This window comes from Pholis gunnellus, assembly GCF_910591455.1.
Source record: "Pholis gunnellus genome assembly, chromosome: 5".
NCBI classification, from domain to species: domain Eukaryota; kingdom Metazoa; phylum Chordata; class Actinopteri; order Perciformes; family Pholidae; genus Pholis; species Pholis gunnellus.
In genome coordinates, this window is record NC_136531.1 from 7075663 (window position 1) to 7099826 (window position 24164).

General features: G+C 40.4%; 4 protein-coding genes across 4 annotated transcripts; 2 read left to right on the plus strand and 2 right to left on the minus strand.

Annotated features, from left to right (window-relative positions):
* Positions 1–2437: 2437 nt before the first annotated feature.
* plrg1 (pleiotropic regulator 1) lies at positions 2438–7632 on the minus strand. Its single transcript, XM_079159285.1, has 15 exons — positions 7505–7632; positions 7172–7278; positions 6515–6648; positions 6302–6355; positions 6105–6198; positions 5899–5989; positions 5695–5793; positions 5497–5589; positions 4750–4899; positions 4544–4645; positions 4285–4387; positions 4090–4198; positions 3440–3579; positions 3061–3254; positions 2438–2977 (listed from the first exon to the last, which is right to left on the minus strand). Exons 1-15 carry the CDS (start codon positions 7511–7513, stop codon positions 2918–2920), a joined length of 1539 nt encoding a protein of 512 aa, XP_079015411.1. The 5' UTR covers positions 7514–7632; the 3' UTR covers positions 2438–2917.
* A 1838-nt stretch (positions 7633–9470) lies between these two features.
* fgg (fibrinogen gamma chain) lies at positions 9471–14033 on the minus strand. The gene is made up of 9 exons (XM_079159290.1): positions 13927–14033; positions 13774–13821; positions 13485–13671; positions 13212–13296; positions 12110–12240; positions 11574–11707; positions 11041–11225; positions 10586–10863; positions 9471–10451 (listed from the first exon to the last, which is right to left on the minus strand). The coding sequence occupies exons 1-9, from the start codon at positions 13987–13989 to the stop codon at positions 10270–10272; spliced, it is 1293 nt and encodes a 430-aa protein (XP_079015416.1). The 5' UTR covers positions 13990–14033; the 3' UTR covers positions 9471–10269.
* Positions 14034–19434: 5401 nt separating this feature from the next.
* lrata (lecithin retinol acyltransferase a) lies at positions 19435–20337 on the plus strand (the record flags this gene model as incomplete). The annotated part of the gene is made up of 2 exons (XM_079159296.1): positions 19435–19986; positions 20185–20337. Exons 1-2 carry the CDS (start codon positions 19450–19452, stop codon positions 20335–20337), a joined length of 690 nt encoding a protein of 229 aa, XP_079015422.1. The 5' UTR covers positions 19435–19449.
* Positions 20338–21366: 1029 nt separating this feature from the next.
* On the plus strand, positions 21367–23040 carry LOC306695870 (lecithin retinol acyltransferase; the record flags this gene model as incomplete). The annotated part of the gene is made up of 2 exons (XM_079159295.1): positions 21367–21852; positions 22885–23040. 2 exons carry the CDS (start codon positions 21367–21369, stop codon positions 23038–23040), a joined length of 642 nt encoding a protein of 213 aa, XP_079015421.1.
* Positions 23041–24164: the final 1124 nt, after the last annotated feature.

Here is a 24164-nt window from a genome sequence, read left to right on the forward strand (position 1 = left end):
CATCCGCCTAATAAAACATGAAGCATAATACGAATACAATCTAAAACTATAAACTAATACATGTATAAAGATGTAGACATAACACAACATCAAACTGTTCAAAATGAAAATCACGTTGTGATTGCTTTTTACTTTTAAATAGACAGTATTTTTGTAACGTATCAAATCATTATACGTGAAAAGAAATAGAATATATTTTCAAGAAATCAACTGAATTACAAATTCAGTTATTTCTTTTATTATATCAAGTTAAAAAAAACACAGAACATGGAAAAGGTTCAAAAGGTTTTCTCAATTATTATAAAATATACTAAAGAAAATACACTGAAAGAATAACGGATTCAAAAAAATAAACAAATTATAGGAATCCTTCCATTTCACATTCATTATTTGGTCATGTAGCTCTATCAGCACCTTGATCGTCGTTGCTCAGCCCCCACTGGTCCTGCGGGGCTTCGTAGCCATCATGCAGCCTCCCATCGGTGTTTGCCAGCGACTGTAACCAAGCGACAGAGGTAACCTGAGCTGTATACCTGAGTAAACAAGCAGCATAGCTACTGAGTCTCCCTTTGTCTCAGTTCGTCTAGCAACTCCACAAAAAACTCCACCACAGAGTGCTTTCTCACAGACGAAGACGAGGGAACATGCCATCTCACATTATGCTCTCCTACCAGTGGGATGACCAGGCTCTGGTGAGAAACATATACGCCCGCCTCAAAGATGATGGTCTGCCGGTGTGGATGGATATCGAAGGAGGGGTGACGGGGAACATAAACGACGCGTGAGTACATAGGAGTCATAACCACGGATTGGGATAAGTTAAATGTATGAGTTGGATGAATGAAAACACTTGTGTGTGTGTGTGTTTTCAGGATGGCTGCAGGTGTGGAGGAGGCTGTGGTGATTTGCCCGTTCATGACTCCGGCCTACCAGGCGTCCCGCAGCTGTAAGAAGGAGCTCAACTATGCTGACACCAGGGAGGTCATCATCGTGCCGGTCATGCTGACCAACAACTGGGAGGCCAGCGAGTGGCTGGGGCTGATCACAGCAGGCCTGCTGTGGGTGGACTTCAGGTGAGGAGGCCTTGTAAAAAAGAAAAAGGACAGGTGACGCTCTTCATCCTCTCACGACAGGTTACATGGATGAAAACTGATGTTGCTACAGAGATATTTCACGTCTTACTATCAACGGTGTCCTTTTAGAAATGCAGAGAGGGACGAGGAGCACTTTGAGATGTGTCTCAGGTCTCTGGAGGAGGAGATCATGTTTAACGCCGGGCACCTCCTGGCAGTTGAAGAACCTCCAAGAGAGGTGGTGGATCAACCAGAAGCGTCAAAACCTCGCCTGAAGAAGAAACCGGGCCGAGGGTTTCGCCATGCTCTGTCAAAGCTCTACATCCACGAGTCAGGTAAACACGAAATATGATAGGAGACACAAAATAAACTAGAATAACCGCCTCGCTAGGCACGTGTGGGAAATTGTCATAATTAGCATATCGATTCTTGAACTATGGCCAAAAGCGTACATTACATTGACCTTTGCCCACCAGATTCTACTTAGTTCATGCTTTTAGTCCAAGTGGACGTTGATGCCAAATATAAAGAAATTCCCTTAAAGTATTCCTGACAATGAGACAGACGGACGGACAACCTGAAAAGACACAACGCCTCCGGCCCCGGCTAAACTAAACTAAACTAAACAGTTCAGTATGGACCAACTGCCAGCTCTGAAGTGTTTCCGACGCACTGGAAAAGTTTTCACATTGACTGTTTGGTAGAAAGTAGCTTCAATAACGGTTCACACTGAGGTGGGTGACATGTGCAGGGTTAAGGGTGGACATTGTGAACATGATGCTGAAATATCTAAAGATGCATCGATACAGATATCGGTGTGATGCCGACTCAAACAGCTGGATCAGGGATCAGATATTATCTCAATAGATTACAATTCAGCACATTCATATCTAGGTGTATATTTGCTAAACATTTAGTTTTAATAAGTTAGAACAGCAATGTTTTAAGTCAAGGCTGATGTTGATTGACACATAAACGAATGATCCTAATCTCTTACATGCAGTGAAGCACACAGCTCATTAATTTAACCCCCGGAGCCGAGGTGCCTGTATTGTTATCAGTGCCGCTACATGGCTGGATAGCACTTAGTGTATTTCTTGTACTTGTGTTGAACCTTTTTAATCTTTGAAACTCAAGCCTCCTGTTGTGCCTTGTATTTCACAGGTGAGCATGATGAGCAGATAATCCACCCAACTGGTGCCACCAGAAACACAGTGGGGCTCATTGAGACACCTGGAGATTATAGTTACTGGGTGGAGATCAAGGCTAACGGCTGCAAGTACTACCGGAACGTTGTCACCAACAGATACCTGGGTAAGTACGCAAACATGTCTTTACTGAACAAAGAAAACAAAACAGCAACGTATGTGAAAAATGTAGTTTTTATTAAACGGAAATAAAATTCACATTGCAAACCAGAAAAAAAGGGCAGTTTGTTTCAGTGTCTGTAAAACTTTCGAAAACACACCACATGTCCCTTCTGCAGGGTTCGACCCCAGCAGCAATCAGCTCCACTCGGAGCTCAGTCCGTCTGCGACTGAAGAGTGGCTGATGTTGGCGGATGAGACGGACCAGAGCCATCAGAGAGCCGTCATCATCAAGAACAGACACTCTGGGAGGTTCCTCGCAGTTCAGAATGGCGACTTTATTGGACTAAAAGCGTACAATGAAGACTGCAAATGGTTTTTGGAATAAAAAAAAAAAAAAGGGACATAAAGACGTCAAAGACGCATTCGCTGTTATGAAAAAGCAGTAGCAAGCAGAATTGATGGGCGTATCTACAACAAGCGGTTTGGTAGAAATACAATTTAAACAATGTTACTGTGACGAGAGGAGAAAATAGATTAAAATCGTTTTCTCTTGAGGATTTCTGGTTTCCAGTTGACTGGGTGGCTTTCTTCCGTCTGCAAAAAGGAAAACAAGAGTTTTTAAATGATCTTTAAATGAACACTAAAACATAAACTTTAAATATCACGGTACAACTTACAGCGGTGTCGTCCTCTTTGTATACTTTGATGGTCTTGTCGGCCTCGGCGGTGATCAGTCTGCTCTCAGAGTTGTCGAACATGCAGGCGAAGATGCCCGACTCGCTGTCCAGAGATCCGGGCTGCACAGCCGCATGGATCCGCTGGAAGTTGTAGCCGGTTCTCCAATCCCACAAGTGGATGGTTCCATTGTCGGCTAAAGAGAGAGAACAGAAATGTGGATCATCTTAATGCGTTTCTAATCCAGTATTGTAATCGCCTGCATCTGTACCTGTGACACTAACCCAAATAAGAAAATAAATCTATTATTCCGCATTAAAAGTTGAAGATATTTTTTTTTTTGAAGACACAACAAGTGACGCTGGAGCTCGTTATGAATACCTCCAGACACCAACACGCCGTCAGAATTAACAGCCAGAGTGTTGATGATGGCGTTGTGGCCCGACAGGTTCTGGATGAAGTTGCCATCTGGGAACATCCACTGCTTGATGTTGTCCGCTGAGCCAGAGGCAAACGTGTATCTGTGGGACACGGGGAGGAGGATGACGACATGTTAAGCACTTTATAAAAGCTACGGTCAAACATCTTGATGTTCTTAATAACTCAAAAAGGGCTTTGATCAACTATCAGTTTTTATCATTGATTTATTTACCGATTAGGCTTTAAGTCTGTAAAATAAGAAATGAAGCTAGTTTTGGTTTGGAGAAAGAGAAACTTGAATTCCGAAGCTGCACAGTTGTAATATTCTGTTTAAGAAGGAAAATAACACCATGGACGGGTAGAACGCAACTGAGTGCGTTTTAATGGCCTGTAAGCTTTTAACTTGCTACATTTGCCATTTATGATATTTGCCTGCATTAAATGCTCTTTTATCTAAGCTCTATGTGCGCGGTTATGCAGGAGAGAAGAGGATTAGCAATGGAAACACACTTCTGCCTATGATGGTCTTGAAAAGGACTTGATTTACTCTGGTCTTGGACTACAGCCCTGCTAACTAATCGAACACCAAATGTCCGGGTTATGCAACTTACTGTCTGGGGTGCAGCGCCAGAGTTCGGACGGACTTCTTGTGGTTCGTCAGAGTTGCTCGGGTTTTCCCGGCGATCAAATCCCACAGTCGGATGGTTGAATCGTGGCTGCCTGCAAGAAGACAACCAGTTGTCAGATTAGCAGCTCAAAAACCAACCAATCAGCTGCAACTTTCACAATGACGGCGTTCAACTTACCGGTGATGATTTGTGGCTCTGCAGCCTGACATCTCACTGTGGCCACAGTGTTGGTGTGGCCGGTTAGTGTGTGCACGTTGGCTTTTGACCTGATGTCCCACACCTGCAGGGGACAGAGAGGAAGTCCGATCAGTTGCATGAATTGATCCAGCAGATGCTGAACTACTTATGAGACTGAGAGTCGGATGACTTGGCTAAATTGCTCGTCAGAGTTTGCAACAGCTGCATTCAACAGCGAACATGCAGAGTGTGAGCTTACCCTTGCGGTGGAATCTCTGCTGCACGTCACCAGCACGTCGATAGTTGGATGCAGGTCGATATCATACACAGCACTAAGATGTCCGTGGTAGTGCCGGATGACCTAATACACAAATTGACATCATCAGGACCATACCAACCACCGTAGAAATCATCCGTTTTTATGGCGTTTTAAGACTCAACTGACTCTTTCACATTACGTCATACCTTGTTGTACTCCAGATCCCAACACTTGACTTGCTTGTCTTCTCCACAGGAGAACAGGTAAGGGCTACGGTTGCTGACCGCCACACCACGCACTGTACTGATGTGTCCAGTCAGGGAGAGTTTCAGTTTCCCACTGGCCAGGTCCCAGATCTATCGAGACAAACAGCATTCATGATGTAGTAGGAGCATTATCAAACATTTCCAGAGGTGGTGTCTCGAGGGGGCCATTACAATAAAAGCTGAAAGAAAACATGCGATATGTAGCTGTTAACAGGAGCATCATTGTACACTCTGTTAACAAACATTCCTCATCAATCACACAGGCGATTTGTAAAGATTAAATATCGTATTATTACATAATTTACCAGGGTAGGTGAGGGGAAAATATACATTTTTAAAAAGGTGCTCAGACGTCATATTTGTTTTTCGTTGATTTTCATTTAACCATATGAGTCTTGATCAGTGTTTAAAGTGTCTCAGTTTCTACGATTTCGAGACAACTGAGCCAACTTTAGTTTGCTGATGAAGACCATGAGGCGTAGTCAAAAGCTCTGGAGTTAGAAAGAAGACTTTGAGTCACGATTACTTTCTCAAACTACTGCTCACATGGTTGAAAAGGAGCTTTATTGTTTCTATAAACCAAGACAAACAAAAGGATAAACCTTGTGGTTTACATGTGTTATTGTTTCAGATATCTTATTCACAAAATAATTTTTTTTTAAAATGGTGATTTCCAGCTTTACTCACCTTTATGGTTCTATCAGCAGACCCCGTGACAAACCACTCATTTCCAGGCTCCACCGCGATGGATCTCACCCAGCCAAGATGACCACTGATGACCTGCAAGATGAAACACACGACTGTTCAACATAACGCAGAGGACGCATCCCAGACGCAGGCCTCGTTTTGTCGCCGGTGTGATAAGTTAAAAGTGTTTGTAGTTACCCGGAACAGCTTCCACGGTGGATGCCACTGGGGTTTAGGCATGGTTGGTGCTTTCCTTGCGAGCGTAGAATTTCTGGTGCCGCCTCCCTCCAACAGCGACTAAAAGAAATGAAAGAATTCTGTGTCCGCTTTGCACTTCTCTCAGGGATTTTACAGCACGTGTAAACGAGACATCTCATCAGGTGTGAACACACTACAACCTACCACAGCAGTCGACTGGGGGTGAGATCTCTCGGCTCCTCCTGCATGTCGATGGATGTCACCAACGCTGGCTGCAGTGCGGCTGACGTCCTGCCTAAAAGCCAACAACACGTGGATATTGTTTAGAAAGATGAGAAACTTCAACTTCAGTGTTTACGCCAAACTAGGACCAGTAACTTAAACAATGTGGAAGGAGACAAAAGGTTTACCTGGCTTGTGATGGTGGCAAAGCCAGCGCCATGGAGTGGACTCCTCCCTCACTTGGATTCCTGTGCATCTTCGTGTCAGCAGTCAAGGCCACGCCTATTGAGAGAAAAGTGATGCTATAAAAACACTCGAATAATGCTGACGCAGTTCAATGAGCGGGCTGCATGCAGCTTGGTTGAATGAATAGCACAGCGCATACCAGGTCCAGAGGGATAAGCATGTGTCCCGGTGATCAGGTATTCTGGGTCATCCCCTGAAAAAAACAACCCCTTAAATGAGCATCAACAACAGGGACGTTTTCTTAAAATCGGTCCAAATAAATAACAAAACCTTCTCCAAACTGGAGGCGTAGGAATAAAAAGTCTGCATGGCTGTATTTCTCAAGAATCAACTGTTATCAAACTGAACTCACCTGGCTGTGTGTAGCTCTGGTGGCCTAGCATACTGCCAGGAAGCTGTGACACCCTGTCCCCTTCTTTCAGGACAGGCATGTGTAACACTGCGTTGTAATCCGCTTTCAGCTTCACAGCCATCTTCATCTTGTGGCTGCAAATACAAGACACGAAATTGTGCATCATTTTCTCACTCTACTCGGCATAATGAGCATCATTACTGATATACATTAAAAAAACAATTTATCTGTATTGGTTAAGCCAGAGAATGAAATACCTGACAAACCATTAAAAGATCAATATTACCATTAAACAGTCTCACGATATATTACATGTATATCTCAGACAAGCCTATATTTTACAGGTAATATTGGACAAATGTCCTGATCAATGATCTTTAAGGATGTTGCTCAGCCCTGAGTGTAAGTGCCTCTTATAAACTCACATTATTTGTTAAGTAAACAAACATTGAGGCTTGTAGAAAGCTAAGAAGGGACATCTTATTTCTGTCCATTCTCCCTTGTTACACATCTTTAAAATAACTATCAAACAGCTACTATGATAGCTATTTCGAGAAGAATAAATATTATTAAAAAGGTACATTTTTTTAATCCAGTTTAAGATGTATGAATAATAAAATATAACACTACTTGTAGAAACAGAGGAAATGGAGTTACCTTTCTTCATCCTGTGCGATGGACTTCGCATGGTCGGACACAAACATGTCGTGCGTCCTTTTGAGAGATCTGAAGACCAGAGTGTGGACTGAGTGCTTCTGGACATCCTGCACAATGAAATAGCCATTTTATAACATTGTATTTTACTTACACAAAACCGGCAAACATTTGTAAATGGCTTTACTCCTTAAATATAGGTTATACGGACAATAAATCGCATCGTGGACGTAACGCTATCCAGCAATTAGCCGGGCCCGACACCGTATACGTTCTGGAGAGGCCTGAGCGGGAGCAAAATAAAAAGCCAGCATAAGACTTCCAACCTCGGCTTACCTCGGCCATCGTGGTGGTATCAACACGGAGTAAACACCACAGCTGAAGAAACTACTTTTCTTTTCGGATTATTGTTTGGTCGCTCTCAAAAATGTATCACAATCCTGAAAACATGGCCATCAACACAGAAGCCGGTGACCGTAAGACCCGGAAGTAAACAGTACCAACCGCATCTGGAAGTTTGTTGCCGCCACCTGCCGGCCAGGAGGTGTAAGCCAATGCAATTTTGCAAAACAACCAAAACACATGTTTTTAAAAATACGCTTGCAAAAGATAGTGTTATGACATGATTAAATAAATCACATTTAGTTTTTTTCAGTAATAATCATTGTGTGTAAGTTTTGATACAATGAATGTAACTTGCAGTGCCAACAGGCCAAAGTTTGGTTTACCTGCCTCTTGTACCGAGCCATGTTTGCCTAACAGAGTACATTGATTAATGGTTATCCAATCCCAAAAACTTAACATAGTTGGTGCAAAGTGTGTGAGTGTGTGGGTGGCCACGCCGTTGCATTGTAGGACATAAACCAATCTGGTTTGGGACTAAAAATACTTTTAAAAAGTTTTTGCAGAGTCAATATCTGAAATCCGAGAAAAGGCAGAAATCTCTATGGCCGATATCTCCAAAACTAGGCGACTAACAGTTTTTTTCACTAACAATCATTGTGTGTACGTTTTGATACAATAAATGTAACTTGTAGTGAGCACAACAGGCCAAAGTTTGGTTTCCTTGCCTCCTGTTCCAAGCCATGTTTGCCTAACAGAGTACATTGATTAATGGTTATATAATCCTATAGCCCAAAAACCAAACGTAGTTGGTGCAAAGTGTGTGGGTGGCCACACCGTTGCATTGTAGGACTATAACCAAACAATCTGGTTTAGGACTAAAATTCTTCTTGCAACTGTTACTGTGATTAATGTGAGACCAATTTTGAAAAACACTCTTTGACTTTAGGGACTTTGGAGAGTGAGGGGGGCCCCAAATCAGCCTTTTTGCACAATTACACTCCCCTATATTATGCCATGCTAAAAGGTATTTCTTATTTGACACAACCGTCTGCTCCACAGATGGAATTTGGACTCCACATGTCGTTATTGAGGTGAGTGTGATGATGCATGAGGACAAGTACTAGTACTCGATGCAAAGTACATAAAACTGTCCAAATGTGGTTCAAAATAAACACGGTATGCCCTGATGAGAACTTGGTGTCCTGAGTGATACTGAAAGTTATATTGACTAATCATCTTTGAGGGTTGGCCACAGAAATGTTTTCCTATTGTGTATAACCTGTTGAGGCAGCGTAACCTTAAGGTATTAGTGAGGAAAATAAAAAACAACCCTCACTAATTTGTTGTCCAAATAAATAAAGGTCAATGCTGAGCAGCACATTACCCTACGTTTAAACGTTCTTTCAAGGAGAGGATTTTCTTTTTCCAATGAGGAGTCTCTTTGAAGAGCACTTCAGTTTAGATAATTAAATTACATACTTCCTAAACTTATACTGGAATTGTTCCAAGTGCCTGTTAAAAGCACTTTGAGGATCACTCCCTCGGTCAATATTTTTCAATTATTCATTGTATGGAGTGAATAGGCCATTGTTTGTGTTTTGTTGCTTATAAAGCAAATTGATTTTAGCCATAGCTTCCTTTAAACCTGCCATTTAATTTGCTTAAAAAGGTCCTCAAGCAAGATCAATAATGCAAAAAGCAACACATTTTGATGTAAAGCAAATACGCTGTTTTCTCGTGTGTGTGTGTGTGTGTGTGTGTGTGTGTGTGTGTGATCTATAAGAATATAATAATACAATCAGAAAGCTAAAAACCCTCTAATTCATAATATTCTCATAATGTAAATACTACATTTGTGAAACTTTAATCATTTTAATAGTTAGTTAGTTTAATAGTTAATATTGACACTCTACCACAGTGGTGTTGAATTTGTTGTTCAGCAAATGAAGCGGACACATTATTTACATGTAAGATGGTGTTTATTTCAAGACTGTTGTATTGTACATTCATACATACATACAGGTGTATATGTCCGGTCACTCTGGTGCACGATGACAACGTTTTTACAGAGTCAATTCAGACACATATCTTGTAGCATTCTTGATGACTTCTTTTTGCAAGCAGCTGCTTGTCATATGAACTCTACTGGTTGTGTCAACTGAGTCCAAGGTCATGCTGTAACGACCATTTTAAGAAAAGACATTATTTAGTGCTAAAAACAACACTGAGGACAAACAGAGTCCAGCTACGTCAGATCAGTAAAACATGCGCAAGCATTACACATCATCAAGCCAGAAAGGTTCCATGGAGACATGACATTTCATTTAAGGGGAGAGTTTATCCCAAAATCATGAACACATATTTTCCCTCTCACAGGTGGTGCTACTCTTCAATCTACAGACCTTGTTGTGAGCAGTTTCATGGAACTTCACACATTAAAGTGCTCACAACAATGTCTGTGGATTATCTTGAGTAACCAGGTTATGATTTATGGAAAGAGACGTTGCTGTTGAGTTTTTCAAATGTATCTTTTGGCACTTTGAGCTTCTCAAGCCGAGAGCTATATAGTCCTATTAAATTTGAGAAAAGGCAGAAATCTCTATGGCCGATATCTCCAAAACTAGGCGAGGAAAAACATGACATTTTGAAAATGTTAGATTTTGTGATGAACTCTCCCTTTAAGGCAGTTTCGGTGCTGTTGTGCTGAACACCTTAACTGCACCCTAAAAAGGTTAAAAAGCTTGTGCGTCCACTTTTTAGGAAAGTCCGGCAAACTGTTTGACCCCAGCCTGCTGTCCACCGCCCGCTGTGAGGCGGCTGAGGGGAATGATCTTCATGGTGGTCTCCTTCAGGGAGTACCAGCGGTTGTGCCATGTAACCCAAATAATGCCATTGTCGTAGCCGAATTCACCTGCATCCTTTTCTGTGTACCTGCCACCTAGACGGAGAGAACACAGACAGTTTAGACTGGAAATGATTTTTACTTATTTATGTATGTGGATGAGAGTTTTATCTTATGTGCATAGGGGCCAATTATAGGACTTGGCACTGGTTTTAGCCACGTGGTCTTACCCTGGTAGTATTTGCCGTTCAAATGTGCAGCGTGACATCTGTTCATCCACCAGCCGGAGCCGTCCTGCTGAGCACAGTTGCCCGCGAACTTGTCGTTGTCCTTGTCGAAGGTACTGAACTGCATGCCATTGTGAGATGTGTAGAACTTGTCACTGGGATCATCGCCAAAGTCAAAGCCGTTGAAAGCATCTCCAGCATCGCCGCCAAGGTAGTAGCCGTATTGCAGACGGTACATGTCGATCTCTGTTCCAACACTGAACTGGGTGTAGTCGGCATATCTTGAGAGGCCAAAAAGAGGAGAGGGGGGGGATCAGTTTTTGGTAACCTGTTGAGTCATTGTCTCTCTTCTTCAAAGGGAACCTCCTCGTCGGGTCATGTTTGCCCTTTCAGCGAGTCCCTTTGCTCGCCTCCTACATAATCTGTTATCGTGTGTGTGTGTTTGTGTGCATATGTACTTTTTGTTGCCATCCCAGTCAACAAGCTCTATCCTCAGCACAGTTGGCATGGCTTCAGCAGTCGACAGGAGATGTATCTTCTCGTTACCGAGCCAGAACTCCGTGGTGTCATCTGGTGAGAGATAGCCAAAGCCATTCTTGTACTGGATCCAGTCCTTGTTGAAGTCCAGGCTGCCGTCGCGTCTCTGTGGATGTGAAGAAGTGATATCCAAAGAAAGTGGTAATGACACTTGCTTTAATCTAAACATATGATTCAGCCCCTAATACATTTCAGCCGGTCCCTGATATCTGTTTGTTTCTTTCAGGATTGGCAAATTACAACTTGCTTTTCTCAGTATAAGTTATATTTCTTTGACAAAAGATCTATCGGAACCATCCAGTGCAAGGTGAAGACAGCAAAAAGCCATTTTCCTTATATGTTCAATTCAAATCAGTTCAATGTTATTAATCCACAGAGAAAATTTGATTTTGAGCCAGTGAAAACAGACAGGAAACAGACATGTAGACAGACAGACAAGTGAAGTGAAGCTTACCCTCTGTATTACTGTAAAGCCGCGTCCAAAGCTGTCAATCTCACAATAGACCAGGAACTGCTCAGTGGCTTTTATTGGCTTCACATAATAAAGGCCAGTGATGGTGGCACCTTTGTTTGCAATATCCTGGCAGTCTGATGAACAAAAAGGGAAGAAGATGAAGAAGAAAGAGGTTAGTTAGTTCTACATCATATTGAATATGTCACAACAAAACCTTATACATCCAGACTAGTGCTGACTTTTGTAAATCAATACAAAAACATATTTGGTTGTTGGATTTATTTTTTACATAATTGTGTCCAAATTTATTTGAATTATAACCCTGAGAATTAACTTATTTGAAATATGTTCTCAACAGATTTCATGTTGAAAAAAATCTGTTTACTTTGCATTGATGCACCGTATTGATTTTTAGTCCCTAACTAAACACTGAACAAGGACAAATGTGGTTCAGATGAAGCATGATTGAGAAACCTCTTGTGAAATGGGAATGACCTGAGGGTCAATGAATTTCATTTTTCTTGTTTTTTTTCTACCTGTTCCTGTGAGAGGCTGGATCTCAACCGATTCTTTGCAGGGCTCACTGCATTTCTGCTGCAGCTGAATGGAGAGTTGTTTCAAGTCTGACATTCTCCTCTCGTTGGATGAAATTAAAGACTGAAGATCACTGGAAAGAGGGGAGAAAATGTGAGTTGTACGAGCTGTATCCTGAGTGAATCCTGTCTCAGTTTCTTACACAGTGAGAAGTACAAGACATGAAGCTCAAATATATTCAGGAAAAAAATGAAATAGAAGGAACCCATGACGACCCAAATTTGGAAAAAAGACGTTAAAGACAATTGTTAAGTGTTTTCTGTTAAATGTCAGGAGCGAGTGTGAGTTCCAGTGTCTATGAGTGGGCGGCAAATCGCCCCGTGATCTCTGCTCAGTCCTGACTGTGTGGGCGAGGACGGTCGGCGTGCATTGACCTGAAGGTGTGTGGGCGGCTGGGACGAGGAACGGCAAAGTATCAGAAGTAAAAGTACACAGTGTTTTTTGATATTCTATATTAACATTAGCTTTATCTGAATATTATTTCTGATGTTTTCGTGGGTATGAAACACTTCACGTGCAATCTATAACAATTCTTCATCATTTATACACTGATCAAATAAAAAAATTTAAAAAGTGATAAAATAAAAAATCTAATCTGCAAACAGTTAGTTAGGACAGGCCACAGTACACAGTATTATGACCCTAGTGCACGCTAGTTCCTAGCTATGGAGCACACACACACACACACACACACACACACACACACACACACACACACACACACACACACACACACACACACACACACACACACAGGCACACACACACCATCGCATCATCAAACATCAACATACATGTTACCCAGCATTTTTATTTTTTGTACTTTCTATATTTTTACACCACTATCTCAAAAATAATTTTTAACTACAGCTGTCAAATATGTTTATTTGATTATAAAAGGTGCAACATTTCCCTCCGAAATGGAGTGAAATTGAAGTAGCTCAAAATTGCACCGTACTTCAGGATATGTGCCGAGTTACTTTCCACCACTTGGTATAAAGGTTGATGTCAAATGGTTTGATTTCATTGCTGATGGTAACTTACTATATTTGCTGTTCCTGTGCAGTGATGGTCTTTTCAAATCGAACGATATCTTCCAGCATACTTGATGACTTTTTGTGGTACGGGTCTGAAATAAAAAAGTCTGTGTCATTAATGATCTCAACACAGTTTCAGAACACTTACCTCTGTTTTGTAATACTTTGAATATATTAACAGTTTGTACAGAGGAGTTTAAAGTAGGTGAATAACTCTAACAGACAAAATGATCTAGTCCTATTAATAAGGGGACTCAAACACAGCTGTGACGCGTGTTACCTGGCTGGGTACTCTTTTGTGCTGAAAAAGAAGAATCTTTCATGTAGACAATTGTTTCGTCAGCCCCCTGGGTCAAATTGGCAATTGTGTCAAGTAGCTTTTGCATTTCATCCAAATCGTCGTCCACTGCATCCCTGTACCTCAGCATGAAATCAGTCACTCCACATGTTGTAGGACAGTACTTTCCCTGAATTCAGATAGGGTACAAGTACAAAGACATTTATTGGCCACATACAATCCATACAGAAAAAAAATACATTATTATTTTGTATTATTTGTAGCTACTTACAAAGCCGTCATTTGTGGTGCATGTTGCAAGGTTGTCTCCTCTGATTTGCTACACAAAAAAAACAACAACAACACAATGATCTAGATGTTTGCACTCAAGCAAACTGTGGCAGTGAAACTGTGAACTGTGAAAAATCTAAATTGATTGACTTACTGCCGATGACAAGGAGAAAAGTAGCAGGAGTCCTCCTGCCGTTGCAAGAAGAGATGGAGCCATGCTGCTTTGGACACCAGTCGTGATCTCGTCTTCTTTGGAGAGTGACGAGCAGCTCGACTCTGTGGGATATTTATCTGAACAAGGTCCTCCGCTCACTGTGAGATAAGGGGTTCATACGCAAACATCCCACTCGCTGCGTTGGGACAACACTGTGACTCAAACGTTGATCATTTCCCAGATTTGATGAGGACTGCAGTTGAGCTAGCAGGACACAGCGTCATGTGGCTTTAACATAAACTGTATGAGTGTAACACAGTGCCGGTTATGACAAAGGAAGTTAACAAGTATGATGACTCAGCTTTGTATATCGTTGCCTTTTTGATCAAATTCTTGATGGCATTTTATTCTAATTGACTTTGACTGTCAGTCAAATAGAGTTAATTCCAGTTAAGAACTACGACTATTTACTATACTTATTCATCACATGATAAAAATCAAAGAAAAAAAGACAGCATGAGTCATTTCTTGTGGACAAAATGTGGTTATAACGACATGTCCCCGTAAAACATTAACGTCAGTGTGTTGTCAATAAATATGTGGCAACGAAAACTGGATGGGCACATTGTTTGTAAAACAAGCCCTCAGCATAAATCAATTTAAATGGCTAGCAGAAGTCTGTTAAATATCATTATAGGACATCTGAAACTGGCCCATTTCTGCCAGGTAAATAAAAAAATGAAAAATTCAGAAGAAAAATAAATCTGTAGGCCTCTCACATGTAACTCAAAATAAAGTCACATTAGTAAGTCAGTATGATGATATTGTAAATTGACCTAGGTCATACATTTTAGATAGTATGTACAAACTTTTGAAACTGTCCTTCCAAGACAAAATGTCAGACTTCGACACAGGAGACTTCTGTTAGCTTCCTGCTCCCGACCGACCGTCTATGTTTCCTTTCACCTTGACCGAAAGTTACTTGAACAAAGTGGTAATTTCACGCCAAGTCGGGTGGGTCAAATACACAGTACTCAAAAAAGTTGCTACTTGCAACAGTAGAGGTATCATTGGTGAGACACTAATTCTCTTTTTGCTTGTGGTGTGTGGTTATGATTTATTCATCTTATTTTTTATATTTTTTGCAAAACCTGTTTTGCTTCTTCACTTGTTATGCTCTACAACTTCGGTGGATGATGTCGACCTCTTATTTGAAACTTGGCTGCACTGTGAGGTAAAACCACTAGTGGGAGTGGAACCACAGCCATCCAAACATAACGCTCAGAGAGCACACCTTCAAATTGAAGACTTTATGAGCATTCAGAACCCAATTTTGTAGTTCAGGTTAAGAGAAAACATACATGCACAATTAGGAATGAATTGAGAGACATTTGACTGTTTGCAAGGACATTTTCTGTGAGATAAAGCTAAATACGACTTACAACTATAGAATATAATTGGTACACTGAATATTAAGACATGAATTCAGCTGAAAAGCTGTGTGTAAATGTCTTTGTTGCACATAAGGAAGACAACTGAATCACTGGTGGAGTTATCAACAGATAATACAAAATCAACCTTTATAAAAATTGTTCTTCTTGGTTAGTTTACATGTTAGACACAGAAGAGTATTACATTGCTTTCTGCAGTCTGCAGGAAAATGAGCGTCAGCGTTTCTTTTCTCTCTGAGAAAACAAAGAATGTTTTACACAGGCTTAAGTTTTAAGAAGTAAATGTGCAGCTGACCTATTGTTTAGAGAACTGGAGCAAAACACTCGAGACACGAGACAGATCGATGGACGAAAACAACAGAAGTAAGGGGGGAAATCTGGAATAATCTCATTAGGAATGTTATGCTAATCTGCAAGAAGGGTGAGTATTTTCACATAGCTTTTTCCTGAAGATTCCACAATACTTTTTATAATTATTTCTCATTATTCAGGACACTGAGGTCATGTTCTTGAGGGGCTCAGCAACCTCAGAGTTTACATTCTACACATTGTGTCTCTTTGTGGACATTTGTGTCTTTTTGTAGTCTCTTTGTCTCTGCAACTGTATTGCAAATCTTTTAGTTGTTTGTATCTTTGTGTCATTTGGTGGTCCTTTGTGTCTCTATATAGTTGATTTCTGTTTCTGCAGCTGATTTGCAATTCTTTGTAGTTGTTGTGTGTCTCTTGCCCCTGATACTATTGGACCCTTCAGTAATCCATCCTTCACCAGAGCTCATGGTTTCATGCTGTTGTGCTTGTCTGAGTCACACTAAATAGAAATACACCTCGTCTATTGTATCAGATGAGTTTGAGGCTTCATTTTTTTTTTTAGCAAGAAGCTCACATTCAAAAGAGAAATCTTTGTCTGCTGTTTTAAGGTCGAAATATCAACAGGTTAACGAATCTTTCACTTCAACGTTCTTCAGCACTGCTGGGTGAAAATGAGGGTGGTATCAAGTGCAATGTTTTGCTTTTGTGACTGAGGAATGTTTGCAGTTCCATACTGTTCAAGGCCACTGGTGTTCAATATGTTGAACAGTGTGCTGCACAGTTAAATTACAACCACATGCATATAGCTATTCATAATAGTTCAGGCAATTACTTCAGGTAACATCTTTTTATTACATCAAAACAAACAGTGGAGATACATGTGATGAAATAAATCTTACTAAGGCTTCATCTGTGGGCCCCATGTTGACGTTAGATGATAAATGGTACCTAAACTACCTCTGTGTGACCTGGTTTTATGATGTGGAAAAAACAGGCCCAGGACGGATACAAAACCTCGCTGACCTGAGAATGAACTGCCAGGCTCATGAACCAAAACAGGGCTGAACTTTTGCTGAACTGGCCTCTTTGTGGAAAAAAACACCAGATGGAAAGTATTTCTTTCTTTCTCTAAGTGCCATGAAGACACGGGCACTCTCTGTGAACGCTGTGTCCACGATGGATGCATTTTGGGTTGTTGTTGTTGTTTGATGCAATCAGACACTGATGCTTACATTGTGTGTACTGTATCAGGACACAAAACAACAGAAAAGCAAGACAAAGTTTATTAGTTTATATTGTAATATGTTGCCACGTCTTTATATTTCTTGAAGACTTGGGAAATACGTCCATCAGTAATCAGCTTCAGTTTTTGAGGCCGAAGAACAAAGTCAGCATAGTTCACAAGTCTGACCAGGAATTACATTTAAAGAGCCTTGTTAGGGTCCCCCATAGGTAACAACTATAAGTCTGGAGCCATTTGACCATGGTGTAAATCTCCCCAATGACAGAGGGCAAAGGTTTGTTGTAATGCCACCTTAGGGTTTAACCTGTGGTTACAGACGGTAAATCGATTCAGCTGACTGAAGGAAAAACATACAACGAGGTTGTTCACACACCATGAATGACTTTGGGATGTCTCTGGTTTTCAATGATTGTTTTACAAAAGGAACTTAGTTGACCTGGATACCTTACTATTAGCACTGCCATATTAATGAATCGTTCTCTGCTTGGCTTCCATGTTAACACCCATTTTGGGGTGCATGTTAATTGGGTCCTGCACAGACACATCATGTTATATGCACTTGGCTTGACCCAGCTATGTCAACTAAGCAAGGAAAAGCTCAGATTACAACACACACAGAGGGAGAATGACTTCATTGTCTGCAGGTAGACTAGTCCACTATATTTTACACCGATTATAATTGTTTGCTGCTATATTAATGCTCAGAATGTTAAATACAGCTCCTTTAAAATAACATAAAATAAAAAGAATAATTAAAAAAAAGATATTAGGTAAAACCACATGTTTAAATTCCATGCTAATGTCATTGTTACCCTGAGAAGTACAAGGTTATGCTATTTTACTTGAATATTTCTATTTTTTTTTACTTAATTCATCTACTCAATTACACAAACTTTTTACTTGACTACATTTATCTGATAGCTCTAGTTAGTTATTTTGCAGATTGCTTTGCTTTGTGGGACAAACTAGTTTTCTCATACTAAAAAAAGCAGCAAATTAAATATATACAGCAAATATATGTATCCCTTTTGCCAGGGTTTTGGTAAGGAAATTTAACGAATTCATAGACACGAGATGAAAAAGGCTTTCTCAAAGTATTTTCTGAGTCAAATGATAAGTATGTGACTGAAGCCAACAGGATTAAGGTAATCTGGTGAAAGGAATGTTCTATCTCATATGAGAAGGTGCAGACCATCCAGCACACTCTGATTTTTCCCAACACTGATCCTGGATTGATGATGGGACAGAACAGACGAGCCACTGTGGGTCAACAAAGTCCTCTGCACATTGTCATTGTCTGGAGGCTAATCGGCTCAATAGTCTAATTAGGAATTTATTTCACACAGTCAAATCACCAAAAGGTTAAACAAAACTTCGAAAAACAAACAAACAAAAAAATAAAATGGCAACCATCAGTTTAGCAATAATGAAAGTGTTGGTTTTTACTCTTATTTTATTTTATTTGTTTACATTTTGCAGCACCTAACAATGTTTACATGTGTTATGGCCTTATGCTTTGAGCTTTTAAAGATCAGTGGTGGAAAGTTACTAAGTACATTTACTCAAGTACTTTAATATATTTTACAGTGCAGAATTGGTACTTTTACTATAGTGATTGCTTCTTCCACCCCTGTAATAGCAATAATCTCTCAGGAAATCAACCTACTATCAATTCATTAACAAACCCAAAAGAGAAAATGTGATCCCTGATGTATGGATTAATAACTTACATTTATTATTGTATCAAAATGATTAAATCATGTGGTCAATAATCAGTCATCCACTTATCCATGTTCTCATAGAGTTTAGCTGTACCTAAGAAAATGTTCGTCCTGTAATTCTAAGAAATCCCAAGAAATCTATTTTTATGATTTCAACGCAGCCTTATCATGAAATGCTTGAGATATTTTGAAACTAAAAAAAAATGGACACTAAAACACACTATTGGGCTTTCTTACTAATGCAAGTCCAATATTCACTCTCTTCTTAGCTCTGGTTTTGGTCTCCACAACATCAGAGGGAGCTATTTGACTCTTAAACTGACAAATGCTCCAGTATTTCAGCTACAGGTGTCAACTGTATCTGCCATGTGTTGGCCAGGTGGTAGCCTACAATTGGTTTATCAGAGCTTTTTCTCTAAACAAATCTGCCTGTTAATGTTGGAAATGATGATTAGAGGTAAGTTTCATTTTCCATCCATGTTATGAATATATATTCTATTACTCTTATTTGTATTATTGCCTTGCTTTAGTTCTTTAAACGTGCTTCTTTAAACTAAACTGACCCATATTCATTCTGTTCTTTGCTCCAATTCGTGAGCCGATTAATTCAAGTATGTATAGGAAAGCAATGTGCCTCCGGTTGGATATAATTAATGAGAAAACATATATAATAGGTCGCACTCGTGTACAATCGTGTCCTCGTGATTTCCTCGGAGCTTTCTCTCCTCCTCGTGCCAGTGAGGATAAAAAGCTCACTTCACTCGAGCACTTTAGGATACTTCCCCCTAAAACTCTCAAGATGCTGCAGCTGCTGACATTCCTGGTGGAGAAACTCTCTCTATTCTCCATCTTCAAACTTTTTGAGGCCAGCTGGGCGGACGCCGGTGAGGACCGCGAGCGGCACGCGCAGCGCGGTCCCCCGCAGCCCCTCCGAAGAGGAGACCTGCTGGAGGTCCCCAGAACCGTTTTCACCCACTACGGCATTTATTTAGGCGACAACAAAGTCGCTCACCTGATCCCCGACATCCTGCCGGCGTTTTCAAACGACAAGGAGCTCATCAGCTCCGTCATTTCAAACAAGAGACTCATCCTCGGCTGCATCTACAGGTGTGCCACGGTGCGCGTGGACGCATTAGAGGACTTTGCGTACGGCTCCAAAATACGGATCAACCACATGGATAAGTTGATGAAGAATCGAGCGTTCCCCAATGAAGACGTGTCAGAGAGAGCGGAGGAACTCATCGGAGCAGTTCCGTACAGTCTGCTGTGGTATAACTGCGAACACTTTGCGACACATTGCAGATACGGATCTGCAGCGAGCCGGCAAACGGAGAAGGTAAATCATTCTTAACACTTTTCTGTGAATGAGTGCAGAATTAAAACATCTGTCTTAAGTGCTGTCGTGATCATGTGAACGACATGATTATTGTAGGGCTATACACAGATTTAGCCTAGTCAAGTGCATTATATAGGTAATACACACAATAAAGAACAATATGCAGTGAATAATGAACTCTTTGTCTTTCCTTTGTAGTTCTGTGAGTGCTTGAAATCAATCATCAGAGACCAGCGCAGCGTGATTGTCACCGGCCTGCTTGGAATGATCTCCATCGTCTGTTTCGGCATGGCACCCTCAACTACATTACCCACAGTCCTTATTCCCTTCACTCTGTGGATGGCTGGTTAAAGGTGTTCAACACAAAGAACCTGCACCTGAACTTATATTTGGCCTGGGCTGACCTGAAACCGGTCAGTGCGGTGCCCTCGATGCCTCATGAGTCTGCTTTACAACTATACTTTCATTTGATTGTGTAGACAATGTTTCATGTTTTCATAAATGCAATAATAGTTTGCTATATGACTTATATCTGCCCTCTCATAAAAGTGTGGGGAAATACATAACATTTTTGATATAACAATATAGTTCGCGATTCATTTTTGCTAACATTTGAGTGACAAAAACAATGTATATGCAGAACAGTGGTGCATTGACTACAGTAATATCTTAATGTATATACAGTATGATGGGTATTTTAAAGTAGTGTCCTCAATATAATGTTGTAAATATGACAAATGTTTAATAAAACAATTTATTTTTTACTTGTGTACCTTGTGTGAGTGACTCTCCATACATCTCCAACCACACGCCAGTGAAAGCAGAGCCCTGAATTAGCAGTAAAACAGTAACACAGCATGTGTACAATCTACACTGTAGATACTCTGGAAAACATGCTGAGTAATAATGGCAACATTTCAATCAATCACATGAAAGCAGTGTCAATAAACTGCTGAGTCTTTTTCACCTCGTCTGTACTGACTGACATTTCAATCAATATATACTGTATATATACTGCATATATATATTTTTAAATATCCAAGAAAGTGCTGAATAACGATGAAAAGCATTTAAAGGGCTGCAGAGTAATCTAGTCGACGAAAAACAAAGGCTTTTTATTTGAGTGTGACGGCTCAATGACCTTTTAAATGAGGATTTAACTTGCAGCCAAGGCAGCCTTCTTAATGAGGACCCTTGACCCGAATACAACAAGACCTGCGTTTTAAAAAGCAACAACACAGCCAAGTGATTAGAGAAAGCTCCTTTATTTCTGTCAAAATCTTACTGAAACGTTGACCAATATCTAATCCTACCAAACGCCCCTCCCAATACCGACTGAAATAAAACGGGTCTCACGGCACTTTGCAGCACACTGCCATCATGTTCCTTTACCAGCTACTCAACTTTTTCTACGTAGCTTCCAAAAAGGAGGAGGACTCTAAATATGACCTGTCCCTTTACAAGCGTGGTGATTTATTAGAAGTCCCCAGGACGTTATTCACACATTTTGGCATCTACCTGGGGGACAATCGAGTGGCTCATCTCATCCCGGACATCCTGCCTGTGTTTTCTAAGAATAAATCTGCAATTGCAACGCTGGTAACAAATAACCGCCTCCTGCTGGGGGTTATCACTAAGGTTGCCAGCGTCAGAGTGGACTCTGTGGCAGATTTTGGTTATGGCTCTGAGATTCTGATCAACCACATGGACAAAGTGTGCAGCCAGCCTCCTTTGGACGGGGAAGAGGTGGCCAGAAGGGCTGAGAAATACCTGGGCTCAGTCACATACAGCTTACTGTGGTACAACTGTGAACACTATGTCATGTACTGCAGATATGGCATGGCCATCAGCTACCAGACGTACCAGGTAGGGTCTCTGTTCGCCTGTCAGTAGAAAGACTAAAACATCATTTTTCCGAGCAAATTCCACAGTCCTCATCACATGAAAAAATGCATTGCAATGTACAACCAAAGCTAACATGAGGCTCTAACAGTCTGAGTTTGTCATTCTAAGAAGGTAACTTCCAAAAGTAGTGGTTTATTGTGGTTCAGTAAGTTTATTTTTATTAAAAAATTCCCTTATTTTGTTTCCCTTGACAAACTTTTCTTGCTGAGCTACGATGTTTTTGCAGTGTAAATTGAAACCAGGGCGGTAGATTTTGTCCTCAAACACTTACATTGTAAATACGTTAAGAAGGAATCTCTTCACGGCCGGCTACCAATTATTTAAGGATATAAAGAGGAGTTAGTATTGTTTTAGAGCAGATTTGCAAAAAAAAAAAAATGTACCTATACTTTAATATAAGATCAATTAATGTACTTTTAATCAATTAATTTAGTTTATGAATGTATATAAATCATTTTTTATGTTAAGGCTGAACAGCTTGTCAACAGCTTTTTTTTTAGCAATGATTTAAGAGTGATTAGGTGAATCTTTAATTGTGTGTCAGGCCAAGTCAAGTGTGTGACTCTTTGCATCCTAGAGACTTACTGAATAAGAAAGGTCACATGCAAAAGCCAAAGCTTTTAGGTTCAATGCACGTGTAGCATTTGCAATGCCGTCAGTTTTTCCTCCCATGGATTTAGTATTTACATTTAGTGACGTGAAGTGGGGTTAATCCACAGTCAATGTTCTTATGATAGTGTGTGATTACTCAGTGGCGTTAAACCTGAAATCTCACAGCACAGTTGTTTGCTTCAGTCCACTGGAGTGAAAATTGGCTTCACTTATTCATCAGGCGAGTAGCTCCATCTAGTGTTTTACTTCAGGCCCAAATGACTGCCGTTCTGGAGCTAATGAAGACCTTTCCCCTTGACGGCAGACCTCCACATGCACTGACAATTTGTGTGATTAATCGAGCCTCAAAACACTGACTAATTCTCACACTCTTTCTTATAGTTCTGCACAGCAGTACGGAAGATTGTGTGCAGCAGGATGAGTGCCTATTTGACTGCACTGTGTGGTGTAGGAGCCATGCTGTACGTGGGCTGCGTGACACCACTGACAGTTTTACCGACCCTGCTCATCTCATTTACCATCTGGATGGCAGCCTAACGACCTCGGGTGGGACGGCTCATGAGAAAGACTCATTTAACACGCTGGCGGGAGCAGAAATGAAGTCCTATGGTTCAGCTGCATGACTTAAGTCATTGGGAAACAAAGGTGTTCACTATAATAAGAACGTCAGTATTTTATTTTTTACCTTCTTTGGATAATTGTTGATTTTTTTGATATATGAACGCATGTTTTAATTTTCTTTGCCTTGATAGTTTGCTCCTAATAGTATAATTTCCTAAGTTACTCATCATTAATGTTCACCAGGCTCTATTCAACATTAATCTCATTTAACAGTAACTCATAGATTTTATAGACTTTGACTGAGCACAGTGGCGAACTCAGGAGGACTTAGACAGAGAAATGTGTAAAGAAGAGACGGACATGGAAACATGGATGTTGTAGGAATGTTTTACTCTTCAGTGTGATATAAAAGGTTGCCCTGGACAAAGTGCAATACGTTTCTCAATGGAATACAGTAGAATTCAGATATATTGTAAACAACAAATGTCATATGTGTTTGTCAGTCCATTAAACATGTATTTCTACCTGCTTCCTGTTGCATTTATTGTACGATACTTTTATCTTATATCAAATTAAATCTATTCCATTTTGTTTTTGTATTGTTTTCAGTGACTGATTTGCCTCGTTGCAGTCTTGAAGTGTAAAGCACACACACAAAGCAACTGTGTGTGTGTATATATATATATATATATACACACACACACAGACACACACGTTTCCTAATGACTAATTGATTCTAGGGTATAGTGCCAAGAAATAAAAACATAAAATTCAGTCTCTTTGTTTGATTGTGTATTACATAATGGATAAACACAAAGGTACAACAGAAATAACGCACATCTTGCTCTTCGCATCTTTTTTATTCAAATGAATGGAACCATTTGGACATTTTTAATGTTTTGATGATCCATCTTGTTCATGTGTTTGTCTATTACAATTTGCATGACGAAGTATGAACCTCTTGCTCCACATATGAAATAGATTCTAAATGATCAGAAGCTCTTCGCTCAGATAAAACAAAAATATGTCAGGATGTTTTCCATCTCACTACATGTGTCCCTGCTCGATGTAAGAAGTCACTGGGGTCAAACTGTCTAAAT

Excerpts from the sequence above, each read along its gene's own strand:
- plrg1 (XM_079159285.1), bottom strand. Across the intron at positions 6,356-6,514 it reads CCAGAGCTACACACAGCCAG|GGGATGACCCAGAATACCTG; the intron begins GTGAGTTCAGTT and ends TGTTTTTTTCAG. Across the intron at positions 4,388-4,543 it reads GCAGAGATTCCACCGCAAGG|GTGTGGGACATCAGGTCAAA; the intron begins GTAAGCTCACAC and ends TGTCCCCTGCAG.
- fgg (XM_079159290.1), bottom strand. The coding sequence starts at position 13,989 with ATGGCTCCATCTCTTCTTGCAACGGCAGGAGGACTCCTGCTACTTTTC. Across the intron at positions 13,672-13,773 it reads GCACCACAAATGACGGCTTT|GGAAAGTACTGTCCTACAAC; the intron begins GTAAGTAGCTAC and ends ATCTGAATTCAG. Across the intron at positions 12,241-13,211 it reads GCACAGGAACAGCAAATATA|TGATCTTCAGTCTTTAATTT; the intron begins GTAAGTTACCAT and ends CCCTCTTTCCAG.